General features: G+C 39.9%; 2 protein-coding genes across 2 annotated transcripts in view; both read left to right on the forward strand.

Moving 5' to 3' along the window:
• The window catches only part of KLHL2 (kelch like family member 2), a 61,986-nt gene extending 56,796 nt beyond the window's left edge, over window positions 1-5,190 (forward strand). The window contains exons 13-15 of the mRNA XM_082482571.1: window positions 2,972-3,112; window positions 3,242-3,385; window positions 4,085-5,190. Coding sequence (XP_082338697.1) covers window positions 2,972-3,112; window positions 3,242-3,385; window positions 4,085-4,113 — 314 coding nt within the window. The 3' untranslated portion in view covers window positions 4,114-5,190. The remainder of the gene's footprint in view (window positions 1-2,971; window positions 3,113-3,241; window positions 3,386-4,084) is intronic.
• Window positions 5,191-6,370: 1,180 nt separating this feature from the next.
• Window positions 6,371-14,724, forward strand: MSMO1 (methylsterol monooxygenase 1). Its single transcript, XM_082482988.1, has 6 exons — window positions 6,371-6,419; window positions 8,054-8,363; window positions 9,247-9,395; window positions 10,233-10,359; window positions 12,069-12,223; window positions 13,754-14,724. Exons 2-6 carry the CDS (start codon window positions 8,109-8,111, stop codon window positions 13,959-13,961), a joined length of 894 nt encoding a protein of 297 aa, XP_082339114.1. The 5' UTR covers window positions 6,371-6,419; window positions 8,054-8,108; the 3' UTR covers window positions 13,962-14,724.
• Window positions 14,725-22,378: the final 7,654 nt, after the last annotated feature.

Raw genomic sequence — 22,378 nt, forward strand, 5'->3', positions numbered from 1 at the left:
GTGATGCTTCTATTATACCCTTAGAAAATCAGCAAGCTGCTATGTCTCTTATTGCTAAAAGCAATGTTTTGATTGTGTTTCTAAACGACAACTATGATGTTAATGAAAGAAGCATGGTACACTATATCTCAAGAAACAGTTGTCTTGTGAAACTTCTAGTTACTCAGTCTGTGCATCTTGGAAGTAAATTCTGGATTAAAAACTGGCCAGAGTTCCACTAAGGGTACTGTTAAATGCTTCTATCTAATACTGACAAGTTTTGAGGAAAATATTTGTATAAAATGGGCAAATTACAAGTATCATTATAAAGAAAAATAGTGTTGGTGGGTTGTGACAAAGCTTAATTTTGCAATCTGCTCGCACACCCATTTTATCTCAGCATTTTTTTTAATACTCTGGTTTTGCAAACTATGGTTGTGCTTGTAGCCTATTTATACGCTAGATATTTTCAGGGTTTTTTTTAAATGTTGAATTACTTCTATGACTCTGAAATTTAGTGCCTTAGATACACTAACTGCTGGGCTCTTTCTGCCCCTCTCCTCCCTCCCCTTGTCCTAGAGTTCAGGACCATGTTTGTTTACTCAACTCTGCTGCCTTTTACCTTGTCCTCTGATTAAAAAAAAAAATGGAGAGGAAAAGTAAGTGTAGTCAGTTATTTCAGATTCATATAATTGAGTACAATAATCAACAGTCTTCTGCGCCACTCTGTTAAATACATGGAAAAGTATATTTGTCTGTGCGGGAGGAGTGGGTAGTAATGTGAAAATCACGACTGTTGATTGAGCTTGGATGTCATGGCTGAATATCTGAAACCACCAGAACTGTTTCAACTGTCGATCAGTCCTGGTGGTGTTATGGGTGCTAAATAAAGAGAATATTGTTCCTGTATTAAACCTTTGGATCTCTAGTCATCTCAAGGAACTTAAGCCCATCTCTTCTGTTCCTACTGCTTCAGCTTCATTCAAAAGCAACTTCAGAGGTTAACCCTCAGTTACTCTTCTTTAGTACCAACTGCTTCTCAGTTGATCAATACGGGGACAGATTTGTTTCCAGCAACATACTGGGATGAGGAACTTCAGATCCAGGTATAGGCCATTTGGGAGGGATGACAGATTTAAGACAGGGTCCTGAAAAATGGGCAGGAAAGAGAAATTAACAAAGAAAGGAGAACTCAGAAGACGGCAACAAGAGGATACAGACGGAAGGAGCAAGAAATAAGGTAGGACTTTGAAACTGGGTGTGGGATTAAGGGAAAATGAAGCACCAAAAAGGAATGGAGGACATTATTAAAAATAAGGAGCTATCAAAATAAAAATGGCTATATGGCAGAGGGAAAACTACATACTGAATAGGAAGGTTGGTAACTATACAGAAAGCCTGGGTGGGGGGCTTTATAGCATGTCACTTACTTTAAATATCTTAGCCCTCCTTCTAGCTCTGTAATGTTTAATGCTACAAAAAATGAATGTTGTATTATCCTGTCTAATAAGGTGTGATCAGAGTGGGAGAAAGAAAAGCTGTCACACTATACTGTGACATGATAGCTAGAAATAATAGCAATAAAAGAGGAATTAAATTAACTGGGAAGGATATGGGGAAATGTTGGTAGTGAACATCACTAATAAAGCATTAGATAGCATGATTTATAAAGCAGTGTCCTATTAAGAAGCTATTTTTCAGACTTGCAGTAACAATTAACTCTTCCATGTTTCTTTCCCCTCTTCCTTTAATTATTAAAATCTGCCTTTTTAATAAGAAAATGTAGTTTTTTCAGCATGAGTCATTTCTCTCCCCATTTAGGAGTGGCTCTTACATACAATAGTAGTGATGTGATTTGAAAGATATTTTAGCTGGCTATTAAGGTCTCGTTTTTTTTTTTTAACCCAGCATTTTTTTTTCCTCAAGTACTTAACACATCTTTTGCATTCCTATTTGCTGTTTCCCTTTAATAAAGATTTTAAGCTGTGCCCTTTCCGTGGAACCCTTTAAGAACTATATTTGCAAATATGTATCTCAACTTTGAGTTTCATAATCTTAAATGTGACATTAGATTTCCTAATATACTTTCATAGTAGTGTTTTTTCAATTGTCTTTATGGTCCATCATTCACAAGTTTTAATGCAACCACCCCCCGCATTTCTGAAATCTATTATGTTTGGGTTCTAATAGTGCTTTATAAAGTTGAGGAATAAATAAACAGACTTTCCTTTCTGCTTCCCCTATTGCCATCTTTTCAATATGTGCAGCCCAATTAGCAAGTAGATATATACTGGCTTTATTTATTCCTTCATCCCAAGCTTACAGATTGATAAACATTTGTTGTGAATTAAAGGAGACCCTAGGAATAAAGGAGACCCTTTAATATCCTTTTGGATATTTTGATGACTGAAGCTTGGTTCAAGGAACCTTGGTGTTCTCCAAATCCTGGAGGAGGAAGGTGCTCACTCTAACTCTTTACTTTTGTTTCATATATATGTTTACAAGGTATTCTAATACTTCGGTGGAAACATCCCTATTGTATAATGTCTATCCATTCAGCTTTTATCCTCCGTACTGCAGTTTTTACTTTTTAAAAATTCACTTATGCTTTATCATCTTGTCAGATTTCCGTTATGCTGGCTGAGCACACTGTCTCATTTACTGTCACTTCTAATTAGACCTAAATTTCAACAATCCTCATTTTCCTGCACATCATTTTCTGTCCAAAATTTTCTAAATCTTCTGTTGCAGAACAGCTCTGGTCTTTGTATGCTGCAATATGGTAGATGGGCATGCAAGATATTTTATCAGTGTCTTGCTGTAGTTACTGTCTTTTTTGCTTTAATGCATCCTGACCCAGATGTTTTCTGAAATAGTTCCTAACATTGACTGGATGAAGGATTTATGTTAGTGGACATAATATTTGCTGTTTCTCCTCTGTATCAGTCAAACCATTCTCTGGTTAATTTTGACTATTTTCATATGTTCACAGGTGTTGGTGTGTTAAACAATTTATTGTATGCGGTAGGTGGTCATGATGGTCCTTTGGTAAGAAAAAGTGTTGAAGTGTTTGATCCTGTCGCCAGTACGTGGAAGCAGGTTGCAGACATGAACATGTGCAGAAGGAATGCAGGTATATGCAATGATTACTTTAAAATAGTGGTAATATCATTTAGTGTAAACGGCTTGTTCCTGGATTTCTGCTTTCATGATATCACAGAATAGAAACCATTTTCATATTGATTTCCTGTCTTTTTTTTAGGTGTTTGTGCTGTAAATGGTCTCTTGTATGTAGTTGGAGGAGATGATGGTTCCTGTAATTTATCAACAGTGGAATATTATAATCCAACAACTGATAAATGGACAGTTGTGTCATCTTGTATGAGTACAGGAAGAAGCTATGCAGGTAATGTGGATAGGTTGTGGTTTTTGGTTTTGTTTTTTGTGTTTTTTTTTTTTTTAAACAGACTTTTTACAGTGTAACAGCTACGATAAAAAATTTTACAAAGCACCCAAACCAAGTCCTGTCTAAGGTAAAGCCTAAGATACTAGAATAGGCATGAAGAATCTGATGGTATGTTTTGAATGATGGCTTCAATCAATTATTCACTGCAAGGAGGAAAAGGTAGGAAACTGTAGTCAAGAGGGATTTAGCACGTAAGTGGTGAGTCAGAAAGATGATTCTGGTATGACCAGTCCTTTCTTTAACAAGAGATTCATGTCTCAGCCTATATGGGTCCAATTCTGAAGTTCTTTGGGATGCGATATTTAGAAAACAAGAGCCGTTTCAGGAATCTTTTCCTTCAATAATTGCCGTTTCTCAAATGAGTTCTTTAAGTGAATGTTAAGGATATATTTCACTGATAACAAAATTAAACTTGAATAATGGCAAATTTTTTCAAATCACAGAAACTTTCATAACTTTGCACTGATTCAGACAACTTTGTCAAAGAAAAATTAAGGAAAATGTGAACACTGATGCTGGTGCACAGGTTTTTTTGATGTTATACTAGTTGCAAGGTATTATATTAAAACTTGATTTTCATATTCTTTTTTTTTTTAAATACTACCTAAAGATTTATGCCTTTTTCTTTTCTCACTCTAGGTGTTACAGTTATTGACAAACCATTATGATCAGTAAAGGGATTTTCAACTTGATTATGCACTAGAAGCAGTCTTCAACAAGTGTATTTGAAGTGACTGAGTATCTAAGCACTTCTCTACTTGTAGCTGCACCTTGAGTCACAGTGGAAGATGTGACTGTCTACAATTACAGATGACAGATGATGAAGATTACTCTAGGTAGAAGCAAGGCGTAGGATTCTTCTGCAGTTGAGCAGAAGCTGATTGAATTTTTGAAGTTTAGTGGACCATTTCTTTTTTTATTGCAAGGTCTTAAAAAAAAAAAAGCCACTTTCGTAAGGACAGACTTATGTCAGTCATGACTGAGAAACAGATTGTCAGTGAAGAATGGTGTGTATTCTGGTGAAAGTAAATTTTTGTCTTATTTTTTCCAGAGACTAATAAACATATTTAAAGAAATGAACTGTCAGTCTTCATAGTAGGTATTGAATCCCACCTCAGTAATTCAAGCTGGCATGGGGTAAATGTTTCCTTTTATAAAACTTTTGTTACATAACTATAATATGTGCATATGTTTGTGTGAGCATAAGTCGCTTTCTATTGAAATACTTCAAAACCTGATTTTACTATTTATAATTTGGCACAGTACTTTGAATATGCCAGTACTATGTTGTAAAACAGAGTTGTATTTTTTGATATGTAACAATGCTTAACACTACTAATTCCCACTAAAGGAGAGATCAGAGATGGTATAACACTTCTTGAACAGGTGTAATGTCAAGATCTTTTTAATAAAAATGTTGACTGTACTTATCTTTTTTTTTTTTCTGTTCAATTTTTGGTCACATTTAGATGTTACTTCTTTCTTACCTTTTTATCCAAAAGGTGATTTGGCATGAAAATAACTGAAAATTTATAATGAATGTATGAAATTGCATTGAACTTGCATGGTACTAAGGCCTATTTATGCGTGTAACCTTAGCATCTATTAGCTAATATCTGGATATACTGTATGTGGCCATGCTTATAAAACAGCTCATTTTTATTCGTTCTTGGATGGCCTCCTTTTAACATGACCAAAGTTATTGTCATATTTGAGACATTTTCTTCGAATAAAAGTTTGTATATTGTTTCCTAATGCCAACAAGTCGCTTAAAACTTTTTGTTTCTCCATACAAATCTCAAACCAAATAATCCTAACAGCAGTAGAGATTTTTTTTTTTTTTTTTGGGGGGGGGGAAGGGGGGAGGGGAAGGCTGCTGTTCTAAAGATCTGAATGTAAGCAAACTTGAAAATAATTTTTAAGGTTTAGGAACTGGTCATGTAAATATCACTGGTTTGCTACAGGCTTGTTTCTGACAGCTGTGGTTTTCAGTTAGTTAAGGCAGGGGCTACCTCTACGTTCCAGTGACACTCCCTGAGCTGTGGCATTAGTATGATGCTTGAGAGTAACGTAATCTTTTTTGGCAGATGCTGAAATGGAATGGATGGCTGCGTTTTACTGTTGACGGTATGACACAGTGTGTGGGTTCGGGTGGTGGGTTTCACCAGGAACATTGTCTTTGAATTGTACGTTTGTATTATTTATAGAACGTTACCTGCATGATACTGAAGCCAATGAAAGGGGTTCCGGTCCGCTCCGACCGTACGTACCTTTCTATTTCCCTCCTTTCGTTTACTGAAGGGGGCAGCCCCCCTGCCAGCCGCCGGCACCGCCGTGACGGCCCGGGTCTGTCGGCTCCCGTAAAGAGCGCCCACGCCGCTTCCAACCAGGCCTCAGCACCGGCGCGGACGGAGGTAACAGGCGCCGGGGGCGCCTTTCGGGAACGATCCTTTCCCTCGTAGCGGCCTCCATCCCCGCCATTTCTCCTTCTCCCTCAGCAGCCGCTCGCGCCCGCGTGGGCCGTGTGGAGGCAGGCGGCGCGTGCCGCGGCGCAGGCACCGCGCAACGACCGCGGGCGACGGAACGGCCGCCGGGCGAGGGAAGGGCGCGTCCGGCCCCGCCCCGCCCCGCCCCGCCCGCCTCTGCCCACCTGAGGCACCGGTCTCCGCCTCATCACGTCTTTGACGTCACCCGGTCTCCCTCCCGCCTCATTGGCCGCGCGCCGAGGTCTCACTATCCTCACTCCACCCCTTCAGCCAATGGATGCGCGGCATCCGGAGCACCCTCCCGTCCCGCCTCACGCCTGACTCTCCGCCGCTGCCGCCGGCCAGCCAATGGGCGCCGCGCCGGGGGTTGCTGGGCGGCCAATGGGAGGGCGCTCGTGAAGAGCCGGCGGCCCCGGCGGTTGTTATTGCTGAGACGGGCGCTGCCGCCGCTTCCGCCGCGGACGTGAGGGGCCGCCGCCGTCACCCAGGTGAGGAGGCGCCCGGGGCGCGCCGCCGGGGAAGGGCGAGCGGTGGCGGCCTGTCCCGGGGGCTGCCCGTGCTGTTGTCGAGGTGCGGGGGCCCGGGCCGGCTGTGCGGCTCCTCCCGGTGGCACCCCGGGTACCGGGCGGCGCGGCCCCGCTGCGCCACCCCGGGTGGGTGCCGCTGGCCGGGCGCCTCCCTCGGGCATGGCCCGCGTCGCCGCCATCGTCCGGCGCGTGGGCGGTGTGTGGCGGGGTCTGTCCGCCTCCTCGCCGGGGCCGGACGGGCCGGACGAGCCCGATCCAGGCGCTGGCTCGCCTCTGGTCCCGCGGCCGGCCCGCCGCCTTGTCGGGAGGGTGCGCGGGCTGGCCTGGCCATCGGTTGAGGGGCTCGGGTTGTAACCTTCCCCGGCATCTGCCGTGATATCTTTACCCTTAATAAAACGGTATCTGCTACGATGTGTTTGCCGTTAATTAGAAATGGCAGCTTCTTGATGCCGTTGCTAAGGAAAGAAAACGGTAACTAACGTTGTTGGATACCAAGCTTGGTGTGTTATTTATGTCGGATCTGGTCTGAGTATATCAGCTGGGGACTAACCTGACTCCTCTGGCCCGTGAACTGCACACGTTTTAGGGTGGAAGGGTGGACCTGTTAGGGGGTCCAGAGGAGGGCCACCAAAATGATCAGAGGGCACATCGCCTATGGAGAGAGGCTGAGGGGTTGTTCAGCCTGGAGGAGAGAAGGCTCCAGGGACACCTTACTGTGGCCTTCCAGTAGTTAAAGGGACAGTAGTTATAGGACAGACGGAGAAAGACTTTTTGCCAAGGCCTGTAGCAACAAGACAAGGGGCAACAGTCTTAAACTCAAAAAAGGTAGGTTTAAACTGGGCATAAGGATGATATTTTCTATGATGAGGGTGGTGAGACACTGGAACACATTGCCCAGAGAAGTTGTGGATGCCCCACCATTGGAGGTGTTCAAAGTCAGGTTGGACAGGCGTTGGGCAACCTGATCTAGTGAAAGATGTCTCTGCCCCTGGCAGGGGTTTTGGACTAGATGACCTTTAAAGGTCCCTTCCAACCCAAACCAACAAACAGCCTACTCTGTGGAAATGGCAGAAGTTCTCAGCGCCTGTGGGAATGCTACCTCTGTGCTTTTGGGAGCTGTGATAAAAACTCTCTTACGGAAAGGTGGATTGCCTCAAGCCAGCTGCAGTCTAAAGGCAGTCTGCTGTGTTGATGTAGTTTGCATGGGTTGTGGCTCACAGCTATGAGGCAGCATAATCAGGCGATCACGGTTAATTGAATTTCTACTATCTGGTTTGAACCTTTCTGTCCTCTTTTAGTACAGAATACAATTATCCTGCAAAAGACCTGAAATAAAATTGCGTAATAATTAATACTTCTTTATCGTTTTGCTCCCTTGACCTAGTCTCAAACTTGAGAGCTGATTGCCTCTCATATTGGTTTGCCTCTCAAAACAGTCTTAAGCTTTGTTCTTTTACACTATTCTGTAGAAAAATAATCTGTTTTTCCCTTCTCTTCCTTGTTTTTACTTTAAAACTAGGTAACAACTAAGATACATAATTTTTTTTTTTCTGAAGATTAATGGCTGTTTATTCAATTTTTCTCAAAATTTGCAGGTTATTTATAGACAACTGTAGAAGAACTGTGATTGTGATGCTTTATGTTTGAACCATGGCAATGAATGACAGCGTTGATATCTTGAACTCTGCTTATCTGGCGGTGGAATATATAGACTCTTTCTTGCCTGACAATCCCTTGCAGCAACCATTTAAAAATGCCTGGAATTACATGCTGGATAACTACACAAAGTTCCAGATTGCGACCTGGGGATCACTTATAGTTCATGAAGTTTCATACTTCTTGCTCTGTGTACCTGGATTTGTCTTTCAGTTTATACCGTACATGCAAAAGTATAAAATTCAGCAGGTAAGACAAAGTTGTAAACTACACACTTCTTGATCTGTCTCTGAATATGTGAAGTAGAGCATGTAATTGCAGTATCCTGGTTTCCAGTTTATATGACCCCATTTCTTCTATCACTGTGGACATCCTGGAAATGACAGAGCGAAATTACACTGTGTGTGGGAGGTGGAAGAGAAGTGGATTTTGGGGAAGGAAAGGAGTTGAGGAAGGTATTCTTTCCACCTTTCAAAGTATCTCTATAGACACCCTCTTGAAAGGATTTTGAAGTATTTTAACAGCAGAGGAAGCCTAGGATGGACTGCACACTCCTAATCGGTAGCAAAGGTGCATCCAATTTCTAAAGATGATTGTTTTCCCCCAGTTCCTTGTCATACAAATTGGAAATTAATAATATCAGCTTATGAAATTCCTATAGTAATTGGTAAAGTGTCTCCCTGCAGAAACTGGATATTTTCAAGACAACTTATGTCTTCACAAGCTTGTCTTCAGCTTGTCTTTGTATTATTTTAGCTATGGAAATACATTCTGTGGTGTGAAGAAGAAAAGCAAACTTTGATTTGTGTTAAACTGTTGAATATGAAATGTTCCTGCTAATTACAAACACTGAAATAATGAGTATAGTCTGGGGCGACTAGCAAAGACAACTTCTGTTAAGTGAGGCTTACTTTAAATTTTACAGAAATCTAGCTTAGAAAAACAAGAGGTTTTGATGAAACTTAATTCAATCCCATGTGATTTATTTTGCCTGAGTTAATTTATATTATTGGAAGACCTGCTATCTGTCTTCCAAGGTGAAATGAAACTGCCTCCAAAGTAATTTTTACAGCACTTCAGTTATGTGCAATAGAAGTATGTAGCACAACTGATTCTTTTTGCTTCTTCTCAGGATAAACCAGAAACATGGGAAAAACAGTGGAAGTGTTTCAAAACGCTCCTCTTCAATCACTTTTTCATTCAGCTTCCTCTGATTTGTGGCACCTATTACTTCACAGAGTATTTTAACATTCCGTATGAGTGGGAAGAAATGCCGAGATGGTAGGTAGATTTTTCTCCTATGTTGATGCTGAGTTACATACACTGGAGGTAGAATATTTAACTAATGGTGCCCATTAATTGTGCTTCTGTTGATGCTTAACTGCTATAAAAGCTAGTTAGAGCTTTCTAGATGTGTGTTTTTTTTTTTTTTTTAATGGCCCCAAATTGTTCTGATACTCAGAAGAAAGGGGGGTTAGGAGGGAGTTTATGGAAGCAAAGCAAGATTCATGATGGCATGGGTTAAATATTGGTCTTCCTGGTTTTTTTCATTTTTTGATTCCTCCCAAGTCTTTCTTATCTCCACCTTGTTTTTTATCATAGAAGCAGCGTGTTCCTCAAGGGAGAGAATGTACCACCTGCTTCACATTCTCCTTTTCTGCACTAAACTGATAGACTTTTAAACAAAACTGAATTAGTCATAAATGCCTTTTTGTTTGGGGTTTTGATTTTTTTGATAGCTATTGTTTACAGCAGAAGCTCATGTTTCTTGGAAATTTATTTTGTATCTGGATAGCTGATGCAGCTCTGTGTTTTTATCTCTAGATCGTACGCAGTCTACAGATGTTCTTTATAGACCATAATACTGAAATGACAGTTTTTTATACTGCATGCTAATTCACTTCACCATATCAACAGATGAGCTGATAGGTACAAGGACTAATGTGCTTTGCAATTAATATTTTTAGTATGTTAAAAATGTAGTGTAAATACAGTGTTACTGAATCAGTAATATACATAAACATTTCCCACCCTTACTAGCATATAAGCTATTTTATCTTTTAAGATTGTCTGTCTCCTAGTATGTTCTATAACTAATAGCTCTTCTGGTTTTTATAGGTATGTTCTGGTTGCACAGTGTTTTGGATGTGCAGTGATTGAAGATGCCTGGCACTACTTCCTGCATAGATTGCTGCATCACAAGAGAATATACAAGTATATCCATAAGGTTCACCATGAATTTGTTGTATGTATTCCTTTATTATTATTATTAGGTTTTAGTATATGCAGTTTTGTACAGCTTATTTAAAGGTCTTATTTGAAAGACTTAAGAATTTTGCATCCTTCTGACAGTGGGTTTAGATGTCTTTTCTTGAGCTCTTTGTCAAGAACAGTCATCTATTTTATTTCTGATAACACCTTCTGTGGTCTTACTTCATTTAATGGGCATGAAAGGTCACACTCAGCTCTTGAAGTTTGATCATATCTGTTGAGCTAGGTGAAAGCAAGCTTTTAAAGGTGTGTTACATGCTTGATTGCTAGGGGAAGGGGAAGTGGTAGGTTTCTGGTTGTGATTGTTCGTCAGTTCTCCAGTCATCTAGGGTGTTACCCAGAGCATACTAATGCCCAGAACGCAATCCAGACAGGCAGCTCCTACATGGCCTGGGAGCGTGCATCCTATGTGCAGCATATATGATTCAGGGAAGGATTATAGCTTTGTATGTGGGCCTCTGGAAGCAGTATAGCCAGTTGTGTGATACTGCATCAATAGCACAGCGCAGTACAGAGATATTTTGGGTGGGTCTGCATTTAGTGGTGTTGGAGCTGATGTTGAGCACGAGGTAATGAGCCATGCTTGACTGGAGGTGGCACTGTTCTGAGCAGTCCAGCAGTGCTTGCACCTTACAGTTGGTATAACTGTGTCTAGATGGCACAGTCTCTGCATCACAGAAGTCAGTGCTACTGTGTTTGCGTACTGCTGTGTTTTAGTGTATAACCCATACTGTGCCTAAGGTAAACTGCAAGCTACTGTGTCTAGGGTGGTTTATACAGGCTGTGATTATAATAGAGAAGCTTGGTATTGATTGATGCATGCATATGTTTGTACATCTGCAGCAGCAGCCGCTGTTTTCCTCTTGCTCTTGGCAGCCCCTCAGGTCTCTAGCAGGAGCAGCTTCTGGCCATTAATCTTGAGTGGTTAGCAGTTCATAGGCAAGTGATCTGTATGCTAATGGCTATTTTCACTAAAAACTTTCCCTGATAATAAAAGGTGATGATTTTAAAATCGCCCTGAAGCCAAAGTGGACTTTATGTTTTTCTGATAATCAAACTTATAACCTTGAACATTAGGTTAAATTTTTTTTTTTATTATTATCTTTCTACAGTGCTGTACTTTTGCAATCTCTCTATGGAATTTCTTTTTTTGTAAACCAAATGTAGATATGACTAGGGGTTGTGTGTGTGTGTGCATATTCAAAGATGAGGGGTGCTTTTTAATTATTTTTTAAATAAATTTCTAAGTGAGTCTTGACTCTGAGAATATTTTGGCTTCCTTCTTTCTTCTGCTTCAAAGACCAGATTTATAGCAAAGCTGATAGGAGCTTCCCAAACACTTTTAATATTCCTGACATAATTCTTTGGCCTTGGGTAATGGTAAGCCTAAATAAAAGTCTCCAACTTTTCAACAAGTAGTGAAGTGTTTAGAATCACTAATGCAGTCATAATCCTTGTGACCTTAGAATACTATTTTCTGTTTTCCCAGTGAGGAGCTGAACACCTGTGTTAGGGCCCTTGATCAGTCAGACTGTTTTCTTTACCCTCAACATCATTCCCGTTGTGCTATTGTAGTCTTGTGGTGTAAGGGGAAGGCGAGAGTACCACAAAATGGTGATTCTGATTTGGAGGTTTATAAAATTGAAAATGTTGACTGTTTTCCTGTCTGTTATCTCTTTCTAGTCTCCATTTGGAATGCAAGCAGAATATGCACATCCTCTGGAAACGCTTATTCTTGGAACTGGCTTTTTTATTGGAATTGTTGTTTTCTGTAACCATGTAATTCTTCTGTGGGCATGGGTAATATGTCGCTTGATGGAAACCATTGACGTACACAGGTGAAATCCTCATTGCTTCTTAGTAATTGCTTTTCTCTTCTCCCTAAGTCTGTCTTAAACTTACCTGTCTCTTTCACTGAGCTTTACTGTTTATTTTGCACTGAAATGCTTTTTTGCATCTTGCAAAGAATGACACAGCCTGAACAGTTAACAGTGTTTTCTGTTTTGAGGTAGCGCTAATAGCAAATCTTGCTGATTAGAGGAGTGTAGACTATCATCTAGGGCATCTTGAAGGTTTTGGAAGCTAGGTGCCTTGTTAGGGTGTCTGGCTCTTGATATTTGGTGTACAAGTGACCTTATGCATAATAGAACACCAAAAGTTAATTACAAAATACTATATTCTAGCCAAGAGTTCTTTCCGTTTAATAATTTGTCAGCCAGTTTTCCTGGACAAGAGAAACTTTAGGTTACGCAACCACTGACTCTCTTTTAAATAAATAAATAATTTTTGTTTATTTATTAATTTATTTATGGTAGATGCAAAGGATAAGACTTCTTGTCTGTGCAGTATAACTGACTTCTTTCAAATCTGGCTCTGAAATGCTAGCACAAATCCCAGTAGGCTTAGTGGGGTTCATCTGCAAATGAGTGAGCTTTTCTTTCCTGTGTTTGAGAGGAAGGGGAAAGTCAGAGTTTGTACTTGAAATGCTAGTGTTACACTTGACCTTGTATCTGTAAATATATTATGAAGCATTTAGTGTCTTACTGTAATCTGAGTGTCAAGTGTTTTGGTGGAATAACCAGCTAACCAACTTGTCATACACATCATTGCTGGTTTAGTTATATATTGATTGCAGACTGAGAAGTGTATTTTGTGATATGTCATAAAGTAATTGATGCAAAATATGAATCTCCCTTGATAATTACCATTTTAGTTTGCTGTCCACATGAGGTGTTTATAACAAATTACCTTGCACTCTCCCCACTAGGTGGTGGTAAGATGCTTTCCAGTACTGCTGTGCTAAAGAGGTGAAATCCCTCTAAAGCAATCTGTTCTGGTTTTAATATTACTGTAATTGTATGTTTTGAATTTTAAACATTTGAAGAACTTGCAGTAAGCTGAAAATAAGAGTAGAAATGCAACCATTGTAGTTGATTTAAGATGGTGTTTGATGAGCAGCTGAGCTGATGTTCATAGCTTGTCACTAAAAGATAGTGCTATTTCTTATTCCTTGTTCCTAACATCACTCTTGAGTCAGTTAAACCTGATAAGCCAGTGGGAAGTCAGCCACTGTGATTTCTTAGGTCACTTGCTTAAATTGTTTTGTGTTGCTTAATAAACTGAGCGGGAGAGGTCAGCATGTGCCAAAGCCATTGTGGGATAGTTTACAGAAGCATTTGGCTAGGATAGGAGGGATCTTGTTTTCCTATTAAGCTGGTGTGACAGTGATTACCTCAGGGCCTTATAATACCAAAAAAATATTTTTATTTTATAAAAACAAGTAGTGACTGTCTATATTTTGTGGTTTATAGCTGGGAAAAATCCTTACTGTAATTGCTTTTCTTTCCCCCCCCCTCCCTCCCCTGTAGTGGCTATGATGTTCCGCTGAACCCTCTTCATTTGGTGCCTTTCTATGCTGGGGCCCGTTTTCATGATTTCCATCACATGAACTTCATCGGCAATTACGCTTCAACCTTCACGTGGTGGGACAGAATCTTTGGTACAGACTCTCAATTCATTGCCTATAAAGAAAAAGAGAAGAAGCAACAACTCATAACGAAGAAGAAAGCTAACTAAATTTCCAGTGTAAAAATTCCGATGCTAATGCTGGTAGTCAACTTTTGCTTTTCTGTAAAGCAAAATAGTGATCGGATGTTAAGCATAAATCTTGTTCCTTGGCTACTAAGTGGTAGGGAAAAGCAGCTAATTACACTGCAGTATCTTCCTAATGGGAATGCTTTCTATTTTATACATAAGTACTGCATATATTTTAACTACAGATTTAAAGATGATGCAAAAAAACCCTGAGATGACTTGTGTCTATCCACTTTTTTCTTTTTTTTTTTTAAAAAAAAATTCAATTTTATCTTTAATGTTGCCCACTTTGGATCTAGGTAGAATTATATATGAAATTGGACTTAGTTTTTTTAAATATATATTCTTAAATTTGTAATATCAAATAGCAGAACATATTAACTGGCATCAGCACTGTATTATTTAAATATTGGGTAAAAGTTGCTTAAAACCAAAACATCTGTTAATAGGAAGCTTGGACAGGCCATTTGCACACTGGATTATGCGAACTGTTAATAACAGAATATCTGGCTAAACATGAGTTAGCAGAGACATTCCTGATTTAGAGTTATTATGTTGTTTTAGATTACAGGTAAAATGAATAGAAGTTTTTATTGGAAGAAACTGTTTTTTGCTGCTCTTTTGAAGTTGGTCTGTCAGTGTACTTAGCATTTACATTACATTCTTCTGTGTGTTGTAATTTGCTGAACCGACTTGTTGCTATATTTGCACTTGTGACTGATGAAATAAATGTGGTTTGGTTTGATGTGTGTATTATAACTTTCATATGTTTTTTAATACAAAGCCGTGATAAAAACCATGTAGGGTATAGCATCTTACTCTCTTAATCTCTAATGAAGAGGCATTATTTCTGTTAGTATGGTCTACAATGGTTCCCATCTGTTAAAACTACTTACAGAGACAGCAGGAAGAAATGGAAGTGGAGAACATCTTGTAAATTCTGCTGGTTTGTGTTTTGAAGGACTTGGATACATAGCTACTGCATGTAGCAACAACTTTGGGGCCACGTGCATTCTCAAGTTACAGCTTTCACAAACTAGAATCTCAAAATGTACTACTTGAGTTGTACTAGTAATAGAAGCAGTAGTCAAATATCGTTGAATCAACTCTAAATAATTGTCTGTTGCATAGGAAGTAAGCCCTATTTAAGAAGGGCTTAAACTCTTATAAAGATCTTGCTCTTTGTATTTTAATGTCAGCTGCTCTTCAGACTTCAAATACCGCTTCATGTATCCTATAAGTCCTTTAGAGATGCTTACACTGTTTTCCTTACTCAAGACCACCTGAATTATGCTGCTTCACCTGCAGTCTGGTGTAATCCTCAAAACGCACTCCTATGAAAGTGCAGATGAGATCAGGCTTCTAACAAAAAGCCAAGGTATTAATGATATTCAGTGTGTTTCAAATATTACTTGAGGTGTTCAGATCCCGCTTCTGCATGTTTTGTAGAAGCTTTTACTTCTCTATCTGTATCCCCATTGAAATTCAGTGTTCTTCCTCTTCCCCTTCCCTCTAAAAGGAAGTAAAAATACTTGTCTGTGGCAGGTGAATGGAAGCTGAAACCCGTGGATTGTTCAGTTTTTAGCAGGGACTGGTACTTCAGATTTCCTGAATCCATATGCACTGGCAGCCTGAACGCTCCACGGTGGAAGCGACCTCTTTAATCAGATTTCAAAGATTGACATTACCATCTTTGCTTTGTCAATTCCCACTCTCATCCTACAGCTGTAGTTAGCTTTATTTTGCTGAACCCCTAGCCTAAAAATACAAGGATCTTTCGGTGCTTCAGATTTTCCATGAGTACATGACTCTATTCACTGGTTTTCAGCCCTCTGGCTTGTGCCTATACTCACACTGTCCCAAAATTGTGTACAACTGTGAGTCAATTGCTTAAATACTCCTGTAAAGGTACTTGTAAAAGCTTGGTGTCTCCTCATCTATTGCAGAGCTCAGTCAGAGCACTAAATGTTCGATAGGATGACTTCACAATGTTGCAATGTATATTCCATTCTTCACGAGGTTTTAACAATAAGGAATTTAATTATAGTACATTACTTATGCCATCTTTTTAGATACAGTGTGCATGGGGGTGTTTTGTTCTTTTTTCATGACTTGAATCCATATTTTTCTGACGCCCGTTGCTATTTCAGTTTTTTGGGTTATTTTATGTACATCCTTACAGTAGCATGTGATCACATCATTGCTTTTGATCCTCTCTGATTATTATTTTTTTTTTTTTATTCTTTAACAAATCCCTGGAGAATAATGCAAGCTGTGTTTTATAAATTTATTTTTTGCTGAAAATATGTGCCCCCTGGACCTCTCTCAACCCAGGAACTGGCATTTGAAAACCACGGGCTTGCTTTGCTGCAGGACTCGGATAGGGACCTGCATTTTACCACCACCTTTGCAAATACAGAACCTTGTATGTATTACTGAACGTGATGCTGGCTCAGAAATGACCTACCTCATCACTATGTATCTTTTAAGCATATGAAGAACTGTGTTAGGCAATCACGTTTTAGAGGTTCTAGGCCTTTATTTAATAATATTTCCCTGATTATTTTTTTTTCCAGATACTATAGAGCGTGTGTAGTTCTGAAAACTAAATGTTTCGTGCAGTAGGAAAAAAAATGAGAGCAACATACGGGTGACAGGTTTTGGCTCTTGACAAGGCACAGCACAACCTTACACAATCTGTTGTCTTTTATCCTCTTTAGCAAGGAGACAGATTTAACTCTTAGAAGTGGTAGAATAGGGGAATAAGTGGGGGAGCAACATTTCTCACAACCTAATCTTCTAAAAGTCCAGTTTGGTTTAAGTAAGGCACATCTGTGGGAAATAACAGCTTGTACTGTACCTTAGGATATGACAAATCAGTCCTATAAAAGCAATGAATTAATTTCTTGGGTTTTGTGTCAAAACCCATGGAAACTTGAAGTATAATAAATTGTGAAGATTAGGATTGCAAAATAATCAATTGCTTTTGGCTGCTGATATGAAATACTAAATAAGGAGGCTTATATTACGCTGCAGCACAGCTTGCCAGAGTATATTAATAATGTTTTATATTTGTGAATTATATGACTTTATTTTTCTTCACAAAATTTATAATTAATGACTGCTGAGTGACTTAAGATAACTTTAAAGAAAAGTGTGATATATTTATAGATTTTTAACGTTATTTTTTAGTGAAAAATGATATTATTGTAACCTGCGTTTTGGCTAGAGATGCTTATTGCTCACTATGGTGTCTGGTTCATGGCCTCCAAAACTCCATCCTGTTACTGCTGCCTTTCTCCCTCTGTCAGCTGGAGCCTTCTGCTGAATCTCAGCCACTGAAACCTAAAACCATCAGGTCCAGGAAGAAGGCAACTTTTTGCCATTGGTTTTTGCTATAATTTTCTACCTTTGAAAGTAATAAACACAGCAATCAAATCACTTTTCAATGGTATTTTCCACCAGCTAACCGGATTATATCATGTCCTCTGCGGTAAGACGTTTCCTCTATTTCTCAAATAACTTGAGGCTTGTCTCTGAATTTTCAATGTCTTTTTTCAGCTGTAGATATCACGAGTGCGTGCGCAGATCATTCTCACTAATACCACCTTGGTGGTATAATCACATCCTTCTTCTTAACCATTGTCCATCTGTCTAAACACTCAAAGTTATCTGTTCTGCAGCCTGGCACTGGAAGATACAGTTGAGTTACCCATCTATTGTGATCTCTCAATGCTTCCAGCAATACCGCTCACCACACTGTGATGAGCGTGTTTTATATTTCTTGCAATTTGCAGTTTGCTGTGCTGAAATGTTTAAATGTGCTTGATTTACCAAGTAATCTTAATCACGTTCCAGAGCTGCTGTATGCTTATTATTCACCATGCTTTGTCATCTCATTTTTTAATCAGGTTTGCTTCACGTTTATGTAATCACTGAATAAATTAGCCCCTGGACTTGAAATACCAGTCCCTGTGGAAGACCAGAACAACATTCCTGTTAGATAATGACTCACCACTTTTTTTTTTAAAATAACAACCCTGTCAGCCTGTTTTGTGCACTCTCAACATGATCCTGCATGGTGGTTTCTCTGTATGAGTGTTTGGCGGTATAGCCGTGACACCTCTCAGAAACAGCGTGGCCGTTCGGTGTCCAGGACCCAGCATCACTGCGGGAGCAGTGATTACTCCTGTGGCCTGAAACGAGCAGCAGGAATAAGCCAGTGCCATTTGTATAGGTATGCAGTGTGTAAGCACGAATGTCAGGTACATTTGGTATGGAATTTAAGGAAGCAGTCTATAAAGAGGCTTTACACAGCACTGTTACATGTATAGGATGTTCACCACCCCACCCCGAGACAAGTTCTTAAATATCTGATAGGGCTGAGCTTCACTAACATGGGTGAGTCACCTACTCGGTGGAGACAATAAAAGATTCAGCCTCGCAATACATAACTGGAAGGTGGTCTTATTTCCTTTCCCTCTCTGCAACCTCCTGTGTAATTGCCTTGTCTGTATTTGGAGTTTAAAAACATTCGTTCTTTATTTTTATTTCCTTTGACCTGCCTTATGTTAAGCCTGTTCTTAAGGTACTGGAAAACCCGCAACTTTCCATATCTTAACCCTGTTTTGCAGGCGTCCAAGGAATAGAGCCACTGAGTTGCGCAAGGCATTTTGGAGGCTGGTAACGGAAACTTCTGCCTCAAAGACAAATCTTCAAGTGAGTGGAGCTTCCAGGTATAATATGGGTATATAATCAGCATTCAGAAAATTTTTGTAAAAGGTTCTTACATCTGACAAGTTATCTCTACCTACTTGCCTGGTAGTTTGTTAACACCGTGATCATCTGTTCTCTTTTTAAAATTGATCGGAGCCATTCTATTTGTAGCATTAATTTCTTGATTGAAACCCTTACCAGCATTTGCCTGGTCTTTTAGGATATATATGGGCTATAGCTGTTTTTTCTGAATCGTTGTACTGTGTTAACACCCTAAGTAGTCTTTCCAAATTTTTCCAAGGCTTGAAAATGTGGTATTACTGAATATTAGCAGGCCAAAGATAGCCCTTCTTAGAGGGGGGCTTAAAGACCAAGCAAGATTTGGTCTTGCTGATCTTCTCCCTTATGCATCACGTTCAGCATCCTACTTGGTCATTTGTCTGTTAGAAAGCGCTGTCTTCCTTGTGCAGTACAGTGTAACCTCTCACTTCTCTCCAAATATAAACCAGAGAAGTTTACTAAGTATTTCCATGGCGTCATTATTAACAATACTTTGTTATTAATAATGTAAATATCTGATCTCTATCATAGAACGTTTTTCCTCATGTACTTCTATTGTTCCCAGGGGACGTAGGTTTAGGGTTGTCCTTTTGGGTTATAAAAGAATATAGTTGCCTCAGCCTGCTTGTCTTGCCGTACAAATAAAAAAAAGTGCAGTTATTCAAGTCTCGTAAGCAGAACTCTGTGATTTTTTTTTTTTTTGAGATTTATTTAGATACTTGCTGGTGAATCATGATTTGCTGAAAAAGACAGATTCAGGCAAGTCAAAAGTATTTGAAAATTTGAATCACGTTCAGCAAATCATTTTGGCCAAAAGAATGGAGTGATACATAAATACATACAAATATTATATATAAGTTTGTGTGTGTATATATATATTTGTCTATAAGTATTTCTGTGAATGTCAATGAACTTTTCTTCACCACTACCAAATTATTTAGGCTGCATCTGGTAGTGAAATATAATCTACTATTCCGTGTCATATACAGACATAAGAGAGAGCTAAACCAGATTTGGAATCTGCTGATCAGGACATTTTCTGGACAGGGAGCACTTGAGCTCTACTCCCTGCTCTAATTAGCATTATTAGCTTACCAGGCCATACCCTGGAGCCTGGTTATACATATAGCCTGGGAATGCCCTTGGGGTTAGGGCATTCCTCTGAGACTAAAGCAAGTGCAAAACCTTTTTCCATATTACAAGGAAATTTGGCCTTTGCCTGTGATGATAGTGTCACCTCTGAACTGTGGGAAATAGAAGGGGTTGGATAGAAGGGAAGTCATCGATTTACTCCTCCTGCTCAGTTCTGCGAACGCTCCTAAGCTCTCTGAGAATCTTATCATCGTTTCTTAATCCCTTATTAAAAAGAAATTAGTAGGTGTGAACTCAAAATGAAAAATTTGATAGTATATACGCTGCCCTGTTTTACACAAGATGTGTATGTGCATGTGTTTTTGTAAGTACTCGTTCTCCTAATTTTTTAGGGGTGGGGGGTTAATAAGTATGGAAATTGATGTAAATCCATTCCGATCTAGTTGTAAGACAAATTTTGTGTAGTGGAATAATAAATCAATGCTTGAAGAGATGAAAAGAAATAGGTGATTTCTGAGCCTACTTGTATCTTTTAGTGACATCGTATTTTGGGAAAATAAATTTGACGGGAAGCCAATGAGAGTTGCCACGCTGCACAAAGGTTTTTTTGGCTGATCATAAAGTTCTCCCAGAAAATGATCCTGTAAGTCTAAAATCACAGCATCAGCAGATTTGTTTACTTTGTGTATAAGGCACAAGGGAAAGTGATGAAGAAAATGAGGAATATTTAGCCTGTGATGAATGTAGCCAATGAGACTGATAAGGAATGTGAATCTTTCGAATGCTGGGTCACCCACCTTTATTTGCAGTTCATTTTGGAGCTCTGAGGGCGTTGCACATATTGCATGTAATTCTAAAGTAGTGTGAAGTCATAAACAAATTCATAATACAATTCATGCTGTCGGGTAGAAGTCAGAGGGATGGCACTTTGTGATCCTAAATCTGAACAGAGATCTATGTAAGAGAAAATGACACACACGGGACTCTCTGTTCATCCGAGTCCTGCAAAATGCTTTGAGCAACTCTGCATTTGCACTGTCACAACTCCAGAGCTAATGTGACGCGATATGATAGGCATCTCCCAAAATTTCCTAGCAATAAGAAACGGAGAGTTGAAGGCTCCAAGAAGTGTTCTGAAGGTGCCTTTGCACATGGTTGCATTCTTTGCAAGATGGTAAGGATTGGATAAGTTGACCTTTTGGTTCTTGCTATGAAGAAACATATCAAATAATCCAGGACTGACAGTCAGGGCACCGAAAGATAAAAAGTATAGATGAATATAGATAAATAGATATCTAAATATTTATATACAGTAGTTGCATTTTCAGGTCTGAGTTTCACATGCTGGATAAGTTTCCGAGCTGGTGTATCACCAAGTCTCAATGAAGATTTTCTCCTAGAAGACATTATTTCCATTACTTTCTTGGTCAGAACTAGACAACCCATAATTTGGGAAAATATCCATAGGATCACAAAGGATTATTAAAAAATCTTCCTGAAAATTGATTCAGTATAAATTGGTGATGGAAGGGGATGTTACGCAGGCTCACCCTTTTAGGTTAGGAGATTAGGGTAAAACATGCATTAAATTATTGGGGACAAGATTCTGTTTGTAGAAGGAGGAACTGGATGTGCGATTTTCAAACTTTAGAATTTCAAACCTCTCAAAATTTTCCAGTGAGGCTTTGTGTCCTTTAAAAATAAACTGATACGGAGGTTGCTCTTTAGCGTTTAGCCTTTTGCTTTTATCAGTCGTCCTTTACAGGCAGTTTTCGTGTAGCCTGAACCTATGTCCATAAAACCAGGCTGGAAAAACAGACAGCTCCAAGGGTCCTATAGTATCCGCAGTCCAGAAGAGACTGTGATTTATTGATATATAGTGAATGGTTCCTTACAAGAGCATTCCCGTTGAACATGATGGGATGTGCTCTCTAAATGTTCTTAGTATCAGAAAGGAAGTCTTGCTTTATCCTTTGCTTTCTGTGATGCAGCAAAGCTACCTTACAGAGGATGAGCAAGCTACCCTATAGATGATTGCTTATAGTTTTCCTCCGGTGAGGCCAATCAAATACGTTTGTGTTCCCCTGTGACAGGACTATTTGAATCTTTCATGGAGCACTCCGGTCGTTTAGGTTTTTGCCAGCGGATTGACTCGGTGGGACCGCATGAATGCCGTGCCGGATAAAAGTATTTTACCAAATAAATTAAAAAAAAGAAAAAACAAAACCAAACCAAAACAACAATGCAGAACTCGTTCCCCGGGATCCTTCCAACGCTTTTCTCCACCTGGACACCGAGACCGGTTGATGACAACCGCTTTCCCCGCTGCCGCCCGCACCCTGCGGGGCCGCGCACCCTCCGCCGCCCTCCGCGGGGAGCTCGCGCTCCTCCCGCCGCCTCCCGCGCAGACGGGCGGAGCGGCCGCTCTCCCCATCCCCCGCCCCTCCCCGCCGCCTCCGCCCGCCCCTCGTTCCCTCCCTCCCTCCCTCCCGCCGGTGCCGGCGGGGCGGTCTGTCGGTCGCTCGGTCGGG

This window comes from Vanellus vanellus (genome assembly GCF_965231255.1).
Source record: "Vanellus vanellus genome assembly, chromosome: 4".
Taxonomy (NCBI): Eukaryota; Metazoa; Chordata; class Aves; order Charadriiformes; family Charadriidae; genus Vanellus; species Vanellus vanellus.

Coding starts and splice junctions, on each gene's coding strand:
- MSMO1 (XM_082482988.1), top strand. CDS start 8,109: ATGGCAATGAATGACAGCGTTGATATCTTGAACTCTGCTTATCTGGCG. Junction 10,360..12,068: donor AGGTTCACCATGAATTTGTT/GTATGTATTCCT, acceptor ATCTCTTTCTAG/TCTCCATTTGGAATGCAAGC. Junction 12,224..13,753: donor GAAACCATTGACGTACACAG/GTGAAATCCTCA, acceptor CCTCCCCTGTAG/TGGCTATGATGTTCCGCTGA.